The sequence below is a fragment of the Muntiacus reevesi genome, chromosome 1 (genome assembly GCF_963930625.1).
Source record: "Muntiacus reevesi chromosome 1, mMunRee1.1, whole genome shotgun sequence".
Classification (NCBI taxonomy): domain Eukaryota; kingdom Metazoa; phylum Chordata; class Mammalia; order Artiodactyla; family Cervidae; genus Muntiacus; species Muntiacus reevesi.
This window is the reverse complement of record NC_089249.1, coordinates 57755129-57776015: the sequence shown is the minus strand read 5'-3', so window position 1 is coordinate 57776015 and position 20887 is coordinate 57755129. Positions and strand designations below refer to the sequence as shown.

At 47.6% G+C, this 20887-nt stretch overlaps 1 protein-coding gene across 1 annotated transcript in view; it reads left to right on the top strand.

Moving 5' to 3' along the window:
* The window catches only part of EFCAB6 (EF-hand calcium binding domain 6), a 242193-nt gene that overhangs the window by 185242 nt on the left and 36064 nt on the right, over window positions 1–20887 (top strand). Inside the window, exons 23-26 of the mRNA XM_065924192.1 lie at window positions 1576–1770; window positions 7297–7452; window positions 13727–13922; window positions 17021–17212. Coding sequence (XP_065780264.1) covers window positions 1576–1770; window positions 7297–7452; window positions 13727–13922; window positions 17021–17212 — 739 coding nt within the window. The remainder of the gene's footprint in view (window positions 1–1575; window positions 1771–7296; window positions 7453–13726; window positions 13923–17020; window positions 17213–20887) is intronic.

The following is a 20887-nucleotide window of genomic DNA, read 5'->3' as shown; positions in this document are numbered from 1 at the left end:
TTCCGGGAGTTGATGATGGACGGGGAAGCCTGGCGTGTTGCAGTCCATGTGGTCTCGAAGAGCCGGACACAACTGAGTGACTGAACTGAACTGAGAAAGGTCTGGAAGTTTCTCCCAAATCCTCAGTAATGGTGCCAGCAGTCAGGCACTGATTTCCACCTGCAGATGTGAGAACCCCCCACCCCCGTGCTCACAGGGGCAGGCCAGGAAGTCAAGCACAGACGGTGGGGAGGTGGTCACGGGAGGACCTCGCTGGGATCAGACCTCACTACCCTCCCTGCCTCTTAGTCACAGGAGGGAACGCTCCTCACCTTCTGGGACAGAGTCCCTGATGAAAACAGGCCTGGGTGCTGGGGGGAGGTGGAGGTGGGATCTGCAGGCCTGCGGGTGCAGAGGAGGGAATGGACAGGGGGACTTGCGCTAGCAGCCACCTTGGGGGCTTCTCACCCCGCATCTTTCACCCACCGCCACCCCCCTCGAGAGATGAGAAAGTCAGGTATATAAATCCATTTTCCTCATCATCACTCAGTTGAAAGGGTCACAGAGGACCCAGGAACACGCAGTTTTGCAGTCCTACGGTGTCCGGGGAGCTGAGCGCAGAGAGGGGCCCTGCCTCCCACAGGAGAGCCAGCCACATTGATGCTCCATCCGACAAAGCCCCAACAGCAGCTGGCTGGAGCGTTGCGCCCCAGACATCATGTAAATATTTGGTCCTCAAAACACTGAGTTCATCTGGGAAAAAAAATCACCTTGACAAAATGCTGTTTTTATTGGTTAGAGTAGGAGGACCAAGATCTTCTGTGAGAATAAATGCTTTTCTTTTCTTTAAAGAAAATTGAAAACTTGCTTTAAAACTTTTTGTTGAAGTAATTCTATTCTATTTGAATAATGTTGGGGAGATAAAAACCCTCCATTATGCTTTTTTAGAAAAAAATGAATTATAATTCAGAAAAATCCCAATAATAGAAAATGGCATAAAAGGAATGCAGCGTAATTCTTATCTTGTTTTCCTTTCTAGCCTGTCTCGTTGGTTGTGTGTAATTGGCATCTCTTCAAAGAGGAAATGGGGAACTGGAATCAAGGGGCATTCATTTATTTGAGTATTAAGACTGAATATGCGTTTGTTTTTTTGTCGGATTTTTCTTCTGAACCTTAGCATAGTTCTTCTTTTGTGGAGGTGCTCAATAAAAGACCTTTGAATGAGTGGAAGGGTTCATTTTAATTTTCTGTGGTCACAGTCATGTTTCTACCGAAAGCTGGTGGGTGAATGCGGCTGCTCTCTTGAGGTGGACCAAGACCACCCTGTATGAGTTGATCCTCCTGTTGACTGGAGCAGTGGGTTTCGATGCAATGTTGATGAGCATATGGATGGCCTGAGGATCTTGTTAAAAACAGATTCAGATCAGGTCTGGGTGAGCCCTGGGCTCCAGCACGTCTGACTCGCTCGGGGAGGCCAGTGCTGCAGGGACCTAAGGTGTGAGGAACCAGGCAGATGAAGTGTAGACGGGGTTAAAGCCCCGAGCAGCTTTAAAGCCTCAGCAGCTACAGCTGAGAGTTTTGTGTTTGTCTTTAAAGGTATGACACCGAGGGAAGAGGGCACATCACTTACCAAGAATTTTTGCAGAAATTGGGGATTACCTACTCAGCAGATATTCACCGGCCCTACGTGGAGGAGTACTTTAACTTCATGGGTCATTTCACGAGGCCTCAGCAGCTGCAGGAAGAGCTGAAGGAGCTGCAGCAGAGCACAGAGAAGGCCACGCCTGCCAGGTGAGTCGGTGAGCACCTCGCCGGGGGCCGGTGTCTGGTCTACACTGACCCCGGTTGTTCTGAAGCAGTCTGTCCCGGTGCTGGCAATGCTGCCGTGAAATTATCATGCTCGTTCACTGCTGTAGATTCTAGTGTGTGTGCATGCTCAGTCGTGTCCTGCTCTTTTGCAACCCCATGGATGGTAGGCCACCAGGCTCCTCTGTCCATGGAATTTCCCCGGCAAGAATACTGGAGTGGGTTGCCATTTCCTTCTCCAGGGGATCTTCCCGACCCAGGGATGGAACCGGCGTCTCCTGTACTGGCAGACGGGTTCTTTACCACTGAACCACCTATGAAGCCCCCGTAGATTCTAGAAACTGGTGTTAAGTCACAGAGCCGTGGAAACTGTGACAGATTTTATTTTCTTGGGCTCTAAAAATCACTTCAGACAGTGACTGCAGCCAGGAAATTAAAAGAAATTTGCTCCTTGAAAGAAAAGCTACGACTCACCTAGACAGTGTATTCAAAAGCAGGCATCGCTTTGCCAACAAAGGTCTGTATAGTCAAAGCTATGGTTTTTCCAGGAGTGATGTGTGGACGTAAGAATTGGACCCTGAAGAAGGCTGAGCACTGAAGAATTGATGCTTCTGAACTGTGGTTGCTGGAGAAGACCATTGAGAGTCCTTTGAACTGCAAGGAGACCAAACCAGTCAATTCTAAAGGCAGTCGATGCTGAATATTCATTGCAAGGATGAATGATGCTGAAGTTGAAGCTCCAATACTTTGGACACTTGATTTGAAGAGCTGACTCATTGGAAAAGACCCTGAATGCTGGGAAAGATTGAAGGCAGAAGAAAAAGGGATGACAGAGAATGAGATGGTTGGATGGCATCACCGACTCATACACACGAGTCTGAGCAAACTCCAGGAGATGGTGAAGGACAGGGAAGCCTGGTGTGCTTCAGTCCATGGGATCGCAAAGTGTCGAACACGACTTAGGAAGTGAACAACAACAAAACAGAGCCGTGATGGAGTAAAAGAGCTGTAGTCCTACCCGGCCCTCCCCAGCCACACCCTCCAGTCACTCATGTTTTATCGGTCACCCTTGAGAACGGAAGCTTTTAGGTCCCTACCAGCATACACACCGGGCCCCTGCTCTGGGCAACTAGGATGCAGGTTCCAGGAGGACACGCCTGCCCCTCCTTGGTTTAGAACAGCGCTCGACACCTAGCAGGCACTCAGTGAGGCTCTGTCCAGAGAGTGCATGAAAGGACACGTTCTTAAACTCAGCAGTTCAACCTTGGAGTCTTTATCCCAAAGAAATAGTTCAGAGAAGCCCAGCAGGTGCAAGGTATGACATGCCGTGTGTCTTCAACAACAGCAGCCAGGTGGACACCTGTCCGTCCCAGAGGAGTACCCTGGCTTGCAGAGAACGCAGCTCCAAGGGATATGAGGTGGTGTGTGCCAGTTATAGGCATCATCATGGAGGCTGGGAATGTTTGTGATAGAAGACTGGTGGGCAGTGTATGCCATGTATGTATACCGTGATGGTAACCACACCAAACATACATGCCTGCCCACAAGGACCAGAAGATGCTGTGCAGAAGGTTGTATTTGGACGGTGGGACTGTGGGTTCTTTTCAAAGTTTAAAGCTGGTCACTAAGGCCATATTTTAAAATTTTTAAAGAATGGATAAAGAAAATGTGTGTGTGTATATAAATATGTATCTGCACACACAATGGAATATTACTCAGCCATAAGAAAGAATGAAATCCCACCAGTTGTGATATCACGGATGGATCTTGAGGGCACTATGCCAGGTGAAATAGATCAGTCAAAGGAAGACAAAAACGGTGTGATCTCACTCGTATGTGGAATCTTAAAACGACAACAACAAGAACAAGCTTGTAGATCCAGAAAATAGATTGGCTGTTGCCAGAGGTGAGGGGGGGGTGTCAGAGGGGGTGAAGGGGTCCAAAAGCACAGCTCGCAGTTATAATAGGATAAGTCCTGGGGACGTGAGCGCAGTAAGGTGACCGTAGTTAGTTGTACTGTGCTGTGTATTTGAAAGCCACCAAGAGTAAATCTTAAAAAGTTCTCATCCCATGGATGGTGACGAACAGTGTCTAGACTTATCCTGGTGACCACGTCACAGTGTATACACATGTCAAGTCATTATGCTGTCCACCTGAAACAGACGTGATGTTATATGTCAATTATGCATCAATAAAAAATTAAACACAGGAGAAAAAGCTGCCACATTTGACGTGACGTGAGATGAGACAGACTCTCTGCATCAGTCCCGGTCCTGGGCGACTCCACGGCGCTCTCATCTGTCTGTCTGTCCATCTTCCGTCTGTCACTTCGGCTCTCTGTCCACACCATCTCTGAATGAGCAAATGAGCTAAAGAATCCCCTGGAGGAGGGAAGCAATCCAAGGACACAGAGACGGGATGTGATGGCTGAATGGGGTTTAAGAGAAAGGCATGTGGAAGGCACCCCTGAATTATGTCCAAGCTGCTAAGTTATAAAGCCTAGAGGCAGAGAATTGAGTTGGTGAAATTTCAAGTAAAAATATGCGCAAGATTGGCATAAATCACAGATGCCATAAAACGAATGAAAGAGTGGAATTTATCTTTCCCAGACAGGGCTGGCCTCATCACCCACGCATGTGCCCTCTCCCCTTCCCTCCTGCCGCTTGTGAGTAATGAGGCTCGGAGAGGAACCGCGCGTCCTTGCGATGCCCACACACTTTCTCTTCTGGGCGCGTGTGGATCCGTCGCTGGGAGTGCTCGGAGCCAGTGGACGATGCCCCCTCACAGCACCGAGCTCGGCGAACCGACGCACGCTCAGCCAGTGCCTTGCCGCCGTCATGCTCTCTTACCCAAGAACACAAGCCCGGTTCATAAAAATTCACGACGGGCCCCTCTTTCCTCAAAGACGTCACACTGTGAGGTTCTCAAGTCGCTTTGCCCTTCAGGTTAGCCTGCTTTTCAATTTCGGTGTCAGTGGATCTTCCAGAAAACCCTTCGGGATGCAACATTTCCCAGACTTTCAACCTCCTCGTTTATACGGAACCCTGATAAGATTCACAAATAGGAGTCATGCTCATCAAAGGGACTGGAATTTCATGTTTGCTTCTTAAATTTAAGCAAATCGATTTTGTTTAAAGTGGCCTGAGTACACTTTTAAAAATTCAGAAGAGTCCTTTCTCAAGCCCATTTTTTCCAGGCCTTGCTCTTCTGGGGCCTAAGTCTAAAGTTGAAGATTCAGGGTCAGAGCAGCAACAGTAAATCAGTCACAGAGGCATGGCTGGCTGTTCTGAGATGTGAGCTGAGAGGCTCAGGAGCAAAGCCGACTGGGTCACCCAGGGCTCTTCCCACTATGCCGGCCTGGCCAAGGGGCAGGGGGCTCTGTGGCCGTCCACTGGCCATGGCCCCACCCTCGTGGGGCGCCCATCTTGCGTCCAGACCGGGGCCCAGGCGCTGTTTCGCCTGCCACGGGTTCTGCTGGGCAGCTGGCCTGATCCCAGCCCCGAATCCTCACTAACTCTGTGCACAGACTTACTCTGCAAGGGAGGTGATTATTGCCTGGAAACCAGTCCAAGAAAGACTCAACGCCTCAATTCTCTAAAAATATGTATCTGCAAAAAAGTTCTGATTTTTTTTTATATACCTTCATTTGCTTCCCTTTTTGAAGGATTAAGTGGAATGTAATAGTTGTGATGAGGAGTAACCAGTTTGTAACATGGGACTGAATTCAGAGTACACCTGTGCGGGAACCCAGGCTGTTGCTTCCCTCGAGATGCACCCGGGACAGTTTGTGTGGCTCATTTGTGTCAGCTTCTTGGCGGCACATTGGCCAACTCGGAACCGGGGGCCAGCGGGGGAGGAGATGGTGACCCACGCGGCTTCAACGTCCCTGCCTCGCCCACCCCAATATTCTCTCAGCTTTTCCTCTCCTGATTTCTGACTTTTCTGTTGCTATGGATAATTTTTTCCCCAGGCACACCTAAGGAACCTATTTGTGGGTGTGTATCCACAAAGGGGAAGGCAAAAGAAGAGGGTGGCAGAGAATGAGGTGGTTAGATAGCATCACCGATTCAATGGGCATGAACTTGAGCAAACTCCAGGAGATAGTGGAGGACAGGGAAGCCTGATGTGCTGGGGTCATACAGAGTCAGACACAACTTCGCAACTGAACAACTGGAACAATCCACAAATACGTACCGCAGGTGGTAGACAATTAGCAGCAAAGATTTCGAGTTTGGAGTTTCTGGCTTCTTCTTTTCCCCAACTAAGAACCTCACAGCCAAGCTGGAGTCAGATAGGCACAGTGTTCAGTTTGATAGGAAGAGCTTTTGGAGACCTGGGTGAGCCGAGGTTGTAGAGTAGACTGCATGCCCCGTAGGTCCAGAGCGAGACTGTTCACTCTCAAAGATGTCCACACGTTTTTATTCCCTTACCAATAATTTCTGTTAAGTCAGAGAAGGATTTTCCTGAACGATTGAATCGGAAACTTGAACACATCCCCAAGGAAATCAGCCCTCAAACTCAAGCAGGAGCTGCAGCTAGACCTTGTCCCTGTGTCCCTGCAAGGGACAGCTGACCAGCCCGGAATCCGCATAGGCGGACAAGGTCTCCTTCCTGTAAAATGGGATGACAGGTACCCGTCTCCCTTGTCGAGAAGAATGAATGGGAGATGGTACATGAAGGCAGCACAGGTCCTGGCTTGCCAACTGATGCACACAGATGATGGCTGCGTTTCTTCACAACAAAGAACCTGACAGCAGACAAGGGGTCCTTGGACCCCTGCGCCCTCAGCGCTCACCGACGGGACCCAGGCTCTTCGCCGTCCTTGGTCCCACTCCTGCTTCAGGGCCTTGGCGCCAGCCAATCCCTGGGCCCAGAGAGGTCTGCTGGGGGCTAAATCCCAGCTGAGTCCTTCAGCTGCCGCCTCTGCTCAAGTGTTGCCTTCCCAGTGAGGCCCGCCTGCACCCACCCCTGGGGGTTGCAGCCCACCCCACTGTGGACGTTCCCAGTCCTGCCCACCAGTGCTCAGCCATCCCACTGACCCATTGTGCAGGGCGTTGGTGTCTTCTGTTTATCGTTGGCCTTGCCCCACCTGGAATGTAAATTCTGCTAGGGCGGCCCCTCTGACACCTAGAGCAGTACCTGGCACTTGACAGACACTCATCGAGGCGTCATCGGGGAGAATGGAGGTGTATTTCCCATGTCTGTGATATCACTGTATTTTTAAATGCTTCACTCTGTTTTTAAAGTATTCGTTCTAGTAAAAAACCAAGGTTGTAATTTCTCTAACATAGTTTTTCTGATAATAATAATAATAAAATGATCATGATGATTTTTTTTTTCCAGAGTACCTTTCAATGTATGTATTACACCAAGGCTGCAAGGCATCTTCAAGATTAGCTGGTAGATGAATCATCAGATCATCACATTAGAATGATCATGGAGCTCTTGCTCCAAAGAAATTATTGGTTTTCCCTGCTGGAGTGTGTGTGTCTCAAATGTATTCTCTTTCAGGGATAAGCTTAAGGATCACGATCAAGATATCAGCAAAGCACTTGCCAAACTAGATAAATCCAAAACTGGCTACATATCCTTGTGCAGGCTGCAGAAGCTGCTGCAAGAATGTGGCTGTTCTCTGAAGGAAGAGGAGCTGACTGATCTTCTAAACAGGTTTCCTTTGAGCAAGTTAACTGTGGTTCTCACAGCACTGAAAATCAGGCTGGTCACGTCGCTTTCATGAATTTTTCCTTCTCTGTCCACTCAAACAGCCTTTCGGCATTGAAGTAATCCCCCTGCCACCAAAAATTGAGTTTCAACCTGGGTTCAGAAGTAAAACTATAATGTTATACTCCCAGAACATTTATAAGACAACGTGACTCAATTTAAAAAAAAAAAGAATGAGCGTTCTAATAATCCTCTGGTCGGGCTACGTTCTAGTGGGTTTGAGTCAACCCAAAGCAAAATGAAAGCAACTTGACAAATACATAATTTTCCTGCACGTGTGTCCAGCAGCAGAGTCATCATTTTTTCACGTTGTTTTTGTTTCACCCACGTTATTCATACTTTTGGGCGGGAGTCAATTCATCCTGCAAGGCTTATGAAAAACAGTAGCCCTCTGCCCTGATGTCCCCCACCCCCACCTTCTCCTCCCTAGAGTCAATAACTTCCAGTGCTTTAAACACCTATTTTTGGTACTTAAGTTGATAGTCGTAAATGACAAACTTAAACAGCAACTTACTGATTTTTCACTTTTAAGGCAGTGTCTGTCGGCTTCCTATCAGGAAGATGTGGGTTTAACTCTTTTTCACCCATCGCATAATCACCAACCCCCTCATCCCCCGCCCCAGCCTCCCCCACCCCATGGAGACCCACGCACATTTACCTCCATGGGCTCCCCGTGTTGCCACGTCACAGTTTGCTGTGGTTCAGTGTTCAGGGTTTATATTACTGTGATGAAATGATCACTTTTCTTTTCCCTAGGTAGCATTTTGTTTTCCCTGGAGTTAATCATTATTTTTTTCTATTTGCTTAGTTTCTTTGTATTTCTCATCATTAATGAAACCCCAGTTCATTCCCATTTGTGAAATCCCTTTCCAGTGTGTTCAGACACCTCAGCCAATCTGTCAGCTTCATCTTCTCGGATGTCCCTTTTCATGTTCCTCAACTCTCAGAAATTTTCTTGATTTGTTTCATTAATGAGCTCCTCTCCTGTTTGTTTCTTTCTGAGCCTCCTACTGTTATTGACTAGTGAGCCATTTAAAGTGTCTCCCAGTATTTTAAATCTTTCCTGTCCTCCATCTCTTTTTCTTCTTGCTCCACCTTCTGGGAGATTTTCTCAGTTATAGTTTGCAAGCCTTCTTTTGAGATTTTTATCCCTGCTAATCATACTTTTCATATTTTTAATTCCCAGCACATGTTTTTAATTCTCAGAATATTCCTTTTCTATAGCATCCTGTTCTTATTTCATGGATATACTAGTTCATTCCTCTGAAACTATTAATAATAGATTTTTTAAAGTTTTCTTCACTTGAGAAATGTTGCTTCTCTCCTCGGTGTTGCTTTTCCCTTCCATCTTCCATGTTAGACACTTTCCTCAAAAATATGCCCCTAATAAGAGTGAGATACTAAGAAGCAGATTAAAAGTTCTGCACAGATAGGTAGAGCTAGTCAGCTTTGGTTTGAACTACTTTGGCAGGGTAATCTGGCAGGTAGTTTCCTTGGAAGACTCCCAGTGTCAGAATCTTTAAAACTTTTCTTTTGGGCTCGTCAGATTTCCCAGGGACTAACGTTGCCAGGTAAGACATAAAATGCTATGTTAAATGTAAATCTCAGATAAATAGGTTTTATTTTGTTTTTGTTTTTAGTGTATGTTCCATGCAATATTTGGTATATATTTATACTAAAGTTATTTTTGTTAATCTGAAACCCAGCTTGCGGGGCCCCTCCCTCAGGCTCTCTGGCCTAGCCTGAGCCCTGAGAACCTGCATTCCTAACAAGGTCCTGGGTGATGCTGACGCTGCTGGACCAGAGCGCCCTGAGAACCACTGTTTGACACCTTTTAAAAACTTCTCCTTCTGTCATTTTAGGAGGAAGAGAGCTAGTTATATGCTTTGGGGCCACTTTAACTGCAAGCCTTATCCTCTTGTAATTTTGAATCAAAATAATTAATTTGACTGCCCCTCCTCAAACTGCTTCCACTTGCAGTTTCTAAACTGCCACGTCCCATGGGTGTGCAGGCTGGCAGTTCTATGACTGAGCACCTGGATCTCATGTTCCTCTCTTTGTGAGGTGAGGATATTAGCATTCCCTCTCTTCCCCCTAGAAAATGTGAGCAGTTGCTCTAGAATTTGCAGCCCAAGTGAACAACTAGCCTAAGTCCCGGGTCAAGTAACACGTTACTATTTCTTGGGAGGTGCAGGCGCCTTATTACAGAGTAAGTGTTCCCAAGTCCTATCTCCTGTTCCTTATAACAGGGTTCCTTAAACCCAGAGCCACAGACTGGTACTGGTCCACAGCCTGTTAGGAACAAGAGCACACAGCAGGAGTTGAGCGGTGGGCGAGCTAGCAAAGCTTCACCTGCCACTCCCCAACACTCACATTACCTCCTGAATCATCCCCACCTCCTGAATCATCCCCACCGCCATCATCAATGGAAAAATTGTTTTCCACGAAACTGGCCCCTGGTGCTAAAAAGGTTAAGTACCTCTGCCTTGTAACATTGCTCTTATTCACCTCACTTGTCCATTTGCTATAATCACCCAATACATTGTTCTTGTAACATTGAGCAAACAATGGTTTACTAGACCAACTAAGAATAAGAAACATAAAATATTATTATTATTAAAATATTTATTTATTTATCTGGCTGTTCCGGGTCCTCGTTTTGGTACTTGGGATCTTCTATCTTCATTTCAACATGTTGGATCTTCAGTTGCCACATGTGGGATCTAGCTCCCTGAGTAGGGGTTGAACTTGGGCTCCTGGCATTGGGAGCATGAAGTCTTAGCCACTGGACAGCCTGGAAGTCCCTCAAAGATATCATTTTACCTTCATTTATTCCTTCTCCCAACCTCTTTCTTCCCTTAGGTAGATCCATGTTTCTGGCTCTTTGATTTTCTTTCTCTGAGAAAAATGTGTTTTAGCGTTTTTGAAGGCCAGGGTGGTTGTGATGAATTTCCTCAGTGATTGTTGTCAGAGAAGGTATTTATTTCTCCTTCACTTTTGGAAGGTAAGTTTCACTGAATATAGAATTCTAGGTTGGTGATTTATTTTTCTTTCAACATTTTAAATATTTCAGTCCACTATCTTCTTACTTGCATGATTTCTGGTGAGAAACCCCATGTAATTCTTATCTTTGTTCCTCTATAGATAAAATTTCCACCCTCTCTGACTTCTGTAAAGATCTTCTCTTTGTCTTTGATTTTCTACTGTTGCCCAAGTTACTACTTAGGTGTTCCTACCAGCTTACAGCTCCAGAGGTAGTTCTCTGTGTTCTCCCATCTCTCCAGATTTGGAGGTAATGTTTTGCACTGTGACCTCAATTTTCTAATGGGACCAAGGAAGACCATTGGTTTTCAGTTTGTTCTGCTTCCTTCTTAAGGATGAGAGCGACCCTTCCAAGTTCTTAGGCATAAAGCCCCCCACCCCCTTTCCGTCACTTTTTCTCTCCATGTCCCACCTTTTGTCAGCTACAATATTTTTTTTTGCAAAAGCTAGTTAACTTTTATATGGCCTACAGCCACAACCAGGTCCTCTCTGCTTGATTCATAGGTTGATTATAAAACTCAAATGCCATTAAACAGCATTTCATAATTATGACTGTGTACATATTCATAATTCATAGTATTCAGTGTCCAAGAAATGAATGAAAATTAGCTTTCTTCTCAGCGGCTCTACCCCTGGGCCTCCATGTCCACCTCATCATAGGCAAACCTAGGGACACCGTGCATCTTTCTTAAGCCACTTGGGGAAAGGCTGTAAATGAATATGTACAGAGTCATAGTTATGAAATGCTGTGAACTCTGCTGTAAACTACTTCCTAGAACAATCACCCTACAATCGGGTGAATCTTTAACCATCGCTGTTTTCTGAAGTGGGGTTCAGTGTTTTCTGAAGTTCAGCATTGTCAGCCTTCAGGTCCCCCCAGCATCTGCCCTAAGTTCCTGTTCCCTCCAATTTCCCCTGGGTTCCCTCTGCCCTAGAGCCTGGCTCCTTACCTCCTGTTCCAGATCACCACCAAGAGCCTCCTAGACTGTCCAGGGTTGGAGCCCCTGTTGCTTACGCCCACATCTTTTCATTTCTAAATTTGCATTCTTACTTTGCTGGAGTATTTCCTGGAGTAATTTCCTAAGGAAAGGGGGGACAGGAAAACAATTTTCTCAGTTCTTTGTCAGAAAATGTTTTTTGTTTTCCTCTGCACAGATTGTTAGCTTGCTGGAACATAGACTCCTAGAGAGCAGGTCATTTTCCCTTAAAATTTTAAAGGCTAGTGCTCTATTGTCTGCATGTATGTGTATGTACATATATATGTATACATGTATGTATATGCATGTACATGTAAGTGTATGAGTGTGGATGTGTGTGTGTGTTTGTATAGAGAAAAGAAGGACCATTTCATCCTCAAGTGCCTGTATCTTCTCTTCTTCCTTAAATAGGGTCTCCTCTCACTAAATCTATTTCCAGCTGAACATGAATTCAAATGCATTCAGTGAATAAATCACAAAAAATAGCACCAGATAAATAATCAACTAAATGATTACAAGAGACTCTTGTTAAAATGTAGTTAGGCCTGATACTTTCGTAAACAACACAAGGGCTGTGGAATTTCTGTAGTCCACCTGTCAATGGGGTGATCAACTTTTTTACGAGTTGAAACCTTAATAAGGATCCATCGCTCAGTTGCTTGTTTCTTCTCAAAGACCTCTTGATGATAAACATCTCTGTTATTTATAATTATATGTAGATTATTCTTTTCTAGACCCAAAATAGACTTTTCTAAATAATACTGAGATTAGCATATGCATTTGATTTTATTACTAAATTTTAATACCAAGTTGGCAATTTACCCTGCCGATGAAATGGAGCTGATTATCCTCTTCCTCGGCGTCTCGGCCGCGCGAGCCAGCGACGCGGGGCCCGTGGAGAGCAGCTCTGCAGCTGTGGTTGGAGAAACGGCCCTTGGCTGCTTCTCTTTAGAAGCCGCTATTCCAGTCGCTGGAAACTTTCCTCTCCATTTCCTGGCGTTCCGAGCTGTTCTTTGACACACGCTCCATCCTGCAAAGGAGCATGTAGGGGTTAAGATGCCAGTGATCCCCAGGGAATCTGTTACAGAAAAGGAAACTTTGAGTGCCATCAAGCTGTGTTTTGCATTATTTTACATCTTTAATAAATAAGCTCTATGGTCTCATGAAACTTGGATTTGCTCTCGAAGAGTCTTCTTTTAGAATTAAAGATATTTTTTCTGCATGTTGGAGTAGAGCGCAGGAGCCTCTTTTTCTACGTGGATGTCCTTGTTGAGACACACACACAGATGGAATTTCTTTTTAAAGTATTTTTATTCACTGATTTATCTGCCGCGTTGAGTCTCAGTTGGGTCACGTGAGCTCTTTCGCTGTGGTACCCGGACTCTCCAGTTGTGACATGAGGCCTTAGTGGCCCCACAACACGTGGGATCTTTGTTCCCCAACCAAGGACTGAACCTGCATCTCCTGCCTTGTAAGGCGGATTCTTAACCACTGGACCACCAGGGAATTGCTATTTGAGAAAATACTAAGCTGTGTAGGTTTTGTAAAAAAAAAAAAAAAAAGATGTTTTGGGTGCTCTCAGCTTGACAACATAGTTTCAACCACTCTTTGATAAAGAATTTAACATCTTTTTACTCAGCCCCTCTTTTCCTTGTCAGTTCCTCTGACATACTTCCCCATTTTCAGAGCCCCTACCATTTCTCTGAACCATTTCTCAGTAAGGGCCCTGGCCAGCTACAGTCTATAGGAACACAGCCCCGGCCCCCACCACCCGAGTCCTGCCTCCATCCCAGCTCTGCCATCACTGTCAGATGCATCTCCCCAGATCACGTCTCCGCACACATCACGTTCATGCTGAGGCTCCTGCATCTGCCCCCATCACAGGGCCGGATTCCTTAAGCCAGTCCCCCACCCCCACCCTCTGCTTTTCAACCCCATGAGCCTGACTGTCCAGCCTCCAAGACTCAAGAGCTTCAGGGCAGCGTGGTCTGCGGCCCCACCAGCAGCAGTGGCCCCGTAGCCCTTCCCTGAGCCCTCATATAATAGCATAACTGACCCACGTGCATGCACCTACAAGCCAAAAGAGGGTGTCTCCCCTTTATTCATGTCCTCCCCACTGCTTTGTACTCAGCAGGTGTTTGTTGACTGAGTAAGTGATGGCGTTTTTAACTAATATGTTGTTTTCTTTCTTTGGGGACAAGTTGGGGAATTGGCTGGCACAATAACTCCATCAATTACCTTGACTTCTTGCGAGCGGTGGAGAACAGCAAGCCGGCAAGACCTCAGCCCCAGGAGAAAGAGGAGAGCAGGCCGATCAATTTTGCAGCCCTCAATCCAGAGGAGGTTCTGAAGAACATCCAGGAGGTTGTCGCCGCCTCCAGTCTGGCTTTGTCAATGGTATGACAGACCACACACGCCTTTACTGTGGGAACTGAAGTTCTGGCACCATGCCAGTTCCTGAAAACCACCTCTCAAGCCAGCCCCTCCTCCTGGGCCCCTCCACCTCCCTCCACTCTCCTGGGGCATCAGAACTCAGTGGTGGGTCAGGATCAGACTGTTCATGTGAGCACATGTGTGTGTCCATTTCTGCTCTGTGCAAAGCTACCATGATCACACCCAGCATGTGTTGTGTGAGGCCGAAGCACTCGCCTCCAGCAGAGGCAGGATCTGCTGTGAGGGCAGGAGTTTCTGGGCAGAGGGCAGAGGATGGAGGCCTGAGGTGAGAGTGGGTTCCTAGGCCCATGGGTGTGGGCGATGCCATCTCAAGCTGGCCTTGAAGAGGCTCCCCAGGGCAGGGCTGTGGCCAAAGACTCACTGTGACCAGGAGCCCCGGAAGTGTGAGAAGGGAGTCCCCCGGTACACTGACACTGAGGCTGACATTTCTTGACCCCATGGGGTATGTCAAGACCCGGCCTACATGGGGATAGTGCTGTGGGGGGCGTCCTCGGAAGACAGTGCCTGGACCATGCTCCTGGCGAGGGACTGGTCTCCCTCGAGGGTCCCCACGTGAGCTGCCCCCTGCAGTAGATGTGGGAAGAGGCGGTGCTGTGTGCAGGGGGCAGGGCTTGCCTCCTGATGAGATGGTGAATCCAGAGCCACCCATGCAATGCCGGGTGCACGGTCCAGACAGCACAGTGAGAGCGGGGCTGCCTCCATGTCTGCGATGGAGACCCACAGACCCGCAGACCCACAGACCCGCCCAAACACCCAGGCCCGGGCTCTCTAACCCCCTCGGCGCCAGAGGCAAGCTGGGCTCCCGGGTCCAAGCGTCCGGGGTCAGGGGAAGAGACGAGAGCCCAGGGGCAGCCCAACCAGCCTGTGGCTGTTCTGGAATGTCAGCGAGCGAGGCCTTCTTCCCAGACAGCAGAGATGGTCTGCGTGTAGGAGTTCACTATGAGGATCTGACATTGTTGGGCCTTTTTTTTTTTTTAATAGCTATCTAAAGATCACAGATTAGTATGACCTCGCTGCAGGTCAGCTGGAATCCCATCTATATACCCTGTCGACACCAGGTTGCCCTGGTCCAGGGGTCACCTCGTGAGCGTTGCAAACTCAGTGTGCACGGGGGGCCAGGAATAAAGAAGTGACGCAGGGGTCGGGGGTGGCCGCAGCAGGCTGGGGGGCAGAGCCCTGACAGAGGGCAGCTTCGCTCAGCACCCCCCCGACCGACCACTGCTGAACTGAGAGATGGTCCCAGTTCAGCTAGATCTTTGCATTTTTCATGAGCAGCTATGAAACCTCCTGATTTCTAAATGTCAGCACGTGTTTCAGATCCGTCAGAGGCACCGTGCAGGCCAGATAAGTCCACGTGCAGGGCGGCCCTGCTCTCTCCCAGCTCAGGTTCTCAAGCAGGTCCGTGGAAGCTGCGGGAGGAGCCCCGGTTCTCACTCCCGAGAAACCCTCCTTAGGAGGCGAGGTTTCAAGCAGGAGAGTGAGATTCTCTGGCCACAAGACTGCAGGTGGCCTGGGTGGGGAGGGTGGCCTTTGTGGCAGGGAGGGAAGGAAGGAATGACGTATCTGAGGAGAGGGGTCAGCAAGGGGACAGAGACACATGCGGCATCTCCTCAGGTCACGGGGGACCCATCTCGATGCAGCCTCTTATTTCTGAAATGACGCAGCAACACCTTGCATATCTGTGCAGAGTCTATAGCTCCCTAAGCCTTTGCATATCTGAGCCTCCCCACCCCCAGCCTGTGGCTTGTCAGGCTGGACTGATGCACGAGGAAGCCACCAGCCCCCGGGGAAGTGTGGGTCCCGTGGCCACAGTGAGCCAGACCCCAGCTCACCCCTGAGGTCCAGGGAGCCTTGCGACTGCACCGGGCCTTCTAACACCCTGAGGACAGGATGCTCAGTCAGCGACCTTCATCTGGAGGGTCATTCCCCTTAACAACCTGCTGAGATCCACTATGCGAGGTACCTGGGACAGGTGTGTCTTCAGGTCTGCCGTAGTAGAACTTAGACCAACGCGAGTTCCGAAGTCCCGGCTTTTATACTGAAGAAGTTCAGCGCAGAGAGGTTGAGGGCTTACCGTGGGTAACACAGCCAAGGTTGAAAGTCTACCTCCCGGCCGTGGCGCCAGAGGCTTCCCACTGTCGCTGGCTGTGTCGTATCCCCACAGGCAAACGCAAGCTCACAGCCAGACAGCAATTTGAGGTTAATTTGGTGAGACGCGTAACACCACCCCCTGGACCGATGGGGGTACCTAATTAGTCCTGAGTGACAATTAACTGCAAGGGAATTTGGGTTTCGGTCTGCAAGCACGTTCACTTCTCACTTAAGAAACTAAGATCTTGACCTGCGCCTTGATATAGGTTTTCTAGGGCAAGAAAAACGAATGATTTTGTTTCAACGGATGGGGGAAACGTGCTTCCTTTTTATAGCAAATGTTTGCACTTTGGTGTGACTGCTGTTCCGTTGGGTTGACACTCTTCCCCAGCTCCTCCAGCACAGATGTCGGTGGTGGGGTGTCCCTGGGAAGGAAGGCCGTGCGGGCTCTGGCCAAGGGGAGGCAAAGGACATCAGCCTCAGGGTTCAAGCCCTAGGGTGGGGATGGGAGGGGTGGTCCCCTCTCTGCTCCTCCTGGCCACACTCCTGGCGTTAGACTCCTATCACGAGACCCCTGCCCTACATCCCGATGCAGTGGAATTTCATCTGAGCCTCTAGTTATGAATGATTCCTTCAGGAGCTCAAGTTTAATGATGAAGATACCTCAGGCAGGTTCCTTCACCCCTCGGCCTGAGACCAGTGAGGGTGGTCTTCCTCTTCATATCCGGGTTGGAGGGAAGAAAGTGAGTGTCCCCAACAACACATCGGCTCCTATACCAGGCGCCCCTCCTACCTGTCTCTGAGTCCTGATGCATTTGTTTAGTAATTTAGAGTCTACAGGGAGCTCCCATTCACTTGATTTCATTTGCATTCCGAAAAGCAATACTTAAGAAAAATATTTTTGAAATATTTATTTGACTGTAATATCTGCTTTTTTTTTTTAATTGTAGGCATTTTCTGCATTGGATAAAGAGGACACTGGGTTTCTAAAGGCTTCGGATTTTGGACAGGTTCTTAAAGATTTCTGTTACAAATTAACAGATAACCAGTATCATTATTTTTTGAGAAAACTCAGACTTCATCTCACCCCCTACATAAATTGGAAATATTTTCTCCAGAACTTCAGCAGTTACATTGAGGAGGTAAGAGTGTCCGCGGCACATAAGCATTTCTCTTTGGAAAAGGGCTAAAATTAGTCTTGGCAAAATAGATAATTGATTAAAACCGTGTCACATAAATCAGCAACCACCTGAGTTAATTAGCTTATTATAAATGAAAAGTTGATATTGATTCTACGTCGAGTGTCAGAAGGTACATATGTATCCTTTACTTCATTGAAATGTTATTTTATTTTACTGATTTTTGAAGAAGTTTAGGAGAGGCTTCAAAGTTCTGGGAGTCACAGGTCCCTGAAGATGATCTAGTGTCCAGAGAAGTCAGGCCCTGAGGGAGTCGGGACCCACTTAGGAGACCCTTGTTGGGGACCCACTGTGTTCCAGGCCCTGGGCAGCAGCCAAACCTTGGGTAGAGGTCTACATGGTTGTGGCGGGGTCCTGGGGGAAGTCTAAGAGGGCTTCCTAGAGGAGGGTGGGTGGCTGACCACAGGGCTCTTATTCCTTCCTGGGACCACCTCTCTGGCTGCATGAACTGTCCCTTCTTAGGCTGTTTCCTGCATCTCTAATTGTAAATGGACCAACATCAGTAGTGACAATCACAGGCTACTTTCAGTGAACTTGGATTTCTTTGGTCACCATTCTGTGCTTAGTGAGAGGGTGCTATAGTCCCTGTCTTCATGGAAGGGGAGATAAAAACAAATATGAAAAATACAAAAATAATGCAGCAGCTAAATCGTAACAGGCTTGTGATGGAATGTATTTAACTGCAATCCCCCCCACCCCCCGCCACCAGCTACACACACACACACACACACACACACCGTCATAGCTGGATTCTTCTTGCCTGGAGAATTCCATGGACAGAGGGGCCTGGCAGGCTATAGTCCATCGAATCACAAAGAGTCAGACACGACTGTAGCGACTTAGTACACAGGCACACATAGCTGAACGCTTGGGTCATTTCTGACTGCACACATTTGTATACAATCAACATCTGAGTCCATAAATCATCAGTCACTTACGTGGGATAATTCTTAGAAGTGAGATTGCTAGAGCAAATAGTATGAGCATTTTTAAGGTCCGAGGCTCAATACAGTAATAATGACAACAGCAAACTCTATGTGGGAGAGGCACTGTTCTTAACACTTTACATGGACCAACTGGTGTAATTCTTCTGCTATCACTAAGAGGCACGTGGTGGTAATATCCCATTTCATAGATGAGAACACAGGGGCGCAGACATCAAGTCACTGTCCACAGTCACCCCAGAGGTGGGTGGCAGAGCTGGTCAGTGACCCCGGAAGCCTGGCTCCCGACTCCAGGCTTCTAAACGCTGTGCCAGCTCCTCTGGGGACTGTGAATATTTTCGTCTTTGCCATTTAGATGGTCATTCCTAACAAAATGTACTATTGTGTTGCCTGTTTTAAAACTATATATGTGTATATATGTATATATATATATATATATATATATATGACGTTCTATCAAATTCTGTCTTCAGAGCTTTAGTTTTCCTTGCTGTACCATCACGAATTTAAGATTTACCCATGTCGTTCCATGGGCTTCAGTTCTCTCACTGAAGCTGCTATAGAGCTAGCCAGTGAAGTGGGAAGTGGATCCATTCCGTTGAATGGGCAAACCCCGTTCAGCTGTCATCCTCCTGCTCACGGCGGGCCGGTGGTTTGCGGTTTTCTCCGCAGCAAGCAGAGCCCAGTCGAGCTTCTGTGGCCGTGTCCTTCGCACACTCAGGGTCACTCTGCGTGGACCGACTGGGTCGGGGAGGGGGAGGGAAGGCACAGGTTCAGCTCCACTGACACCCCCACGGTGGCTGCAGCGATTGGCGTGTACTCTGGCCGGCCCTGCAAGAAGAGTTCCCCACGCGCCATATCCTGGAGCCCTTGGCATTATCGAGATTTAATTTCTGCCGACACTTTCGAAAGTTATCAGCCACCCAGGCTCCCTTCTCTGGGAACTGCCTGGAAGGGCCCCACTTCTTTGCTGGGTGGTCGTTGTGAACATCTCCTCCTGATCCGTGACTGGTCTTTTCTCTTTGTTTATGGTGATGCTCCCTATTTTTATGTGACTTACACCTTTTTGCTGATTTTAAAAGAAACACCTGTTGAGAAAATTTTGGAAAATACAAGTGTAAAAAAAAAAAAGAAAGAAAATAGTCATTTAACCCCATGATGATGGTGCAACAGGAACAAGCTCCATCCTGCTGAATGAGGCCTTCTGAGCTCCAGGCCCACCCGGCACATCCCTCACCTGGGATGAGGGTGGGGATGGGTGGAGCAGGTGGGCTGCGGAAGTCAGGTACCACCCGCCTGCTTCCTCAGCCGGGTGGATGCCAGGCAATTCAGCTTCTGAGCTGGTCTTCTTCCCAGGGCCCACGGGCTGCTCTGGAGAACTTATTCGTCTATTTCTAGTGCACCGCCCCCCCCACAATTCTTCTACTGTGGTGAAATACATACACTGTAAGTGTCACCATCTTATCCTTTTCTAAGCGCACAGCTCAGTGGCTTTATGGCCACTCACGTTGCCTTGTAACCACTGCCAGAACTCTCTTGATCTTGCAAAACCAAGCCTCTGTCCCCATCAAACTCTTAATTCCCTACGCCTCTCCCCCAGTCTCTGGCAAACACCGTCCTGCTTTCTCTATGAACCTGATAACTTTGGGTGCCTCGGATGAGTGAAATCCTACAGTATTTGTCCTTTCGTGTCTGGCTTAGTTCACTAAGCGTAATACCTTCAGCGCCCTTCCTTGTTAAGTGTGATAATACCCGTTGTATCGATAGACTGTATTTTGCTTATCCATTCATCTATCAGCGCACGCTTGGGTTGCTTCCACATTGTAGCTCCTGTGAATAATGCCGCCGTGAACCTGAGCATACAGATCGAATGCATGTTTTTACACAGTGGCGGTAACGCTGTAGATGTAATCACATATCTTGCTTTTTTTCCCCTTAATATGGCGTGTCACTTCAGGTTCTTCCAAACGTAAGTTAAATGTCTATATAACATTCCATCGACTCTTAATTTTTAAGCATTTAGGGTTTTTTCCCCCAGTTTTTGAGATTGTAGTATACTTTGCGGTGAACACTTTGTACGTCTATGTCCACATTTTGGAACCGAGAAATAAAATAACTGGGTTCAAAGGATAGGAATACTTTTATTGATCTTGAAAGCAGCCCTATTTAAAGAAAATAATTTTTTTTTTTCCTGTGAGGTTGCATCCTATGAAATTGCCATCTTTAGAGCCCTAAACGATTGACTATTGACAATTTTATATGGTTTAAGCTAATAGTGGTAGTAGAAGCTGTTTGTATCTATTTACATGATTTGGAGCGCAGCAATCATTGTGATGGAGAAAATTAAAGTCACCCCTAGGGATAAAGTGTTCACAGTTTGGAATGAAAGTGTTAATCACTCAGTCATCTCTGACTCTTTGCAACCCCGTGGACTCTAGCCTGCCAGGCTTCTCTGTCCATGGGATTCTCCAGGCAAGAATACTGAAGAGGGCCACCATGCCCTCCTCCAGGGGATCTTCCCGACCCAGGGATTGAACCTGGGCCTCCTGCATTGCAGGCGGATTCTTCACCATCTGAGCCACCAGGGAAGCCCAGTATGATGGTATATTTACCTCTAGTCTTCTTCCGGATACAGATAGCCTCTGGCGGGGGGTCAAGGACAGGGAGCATGTGC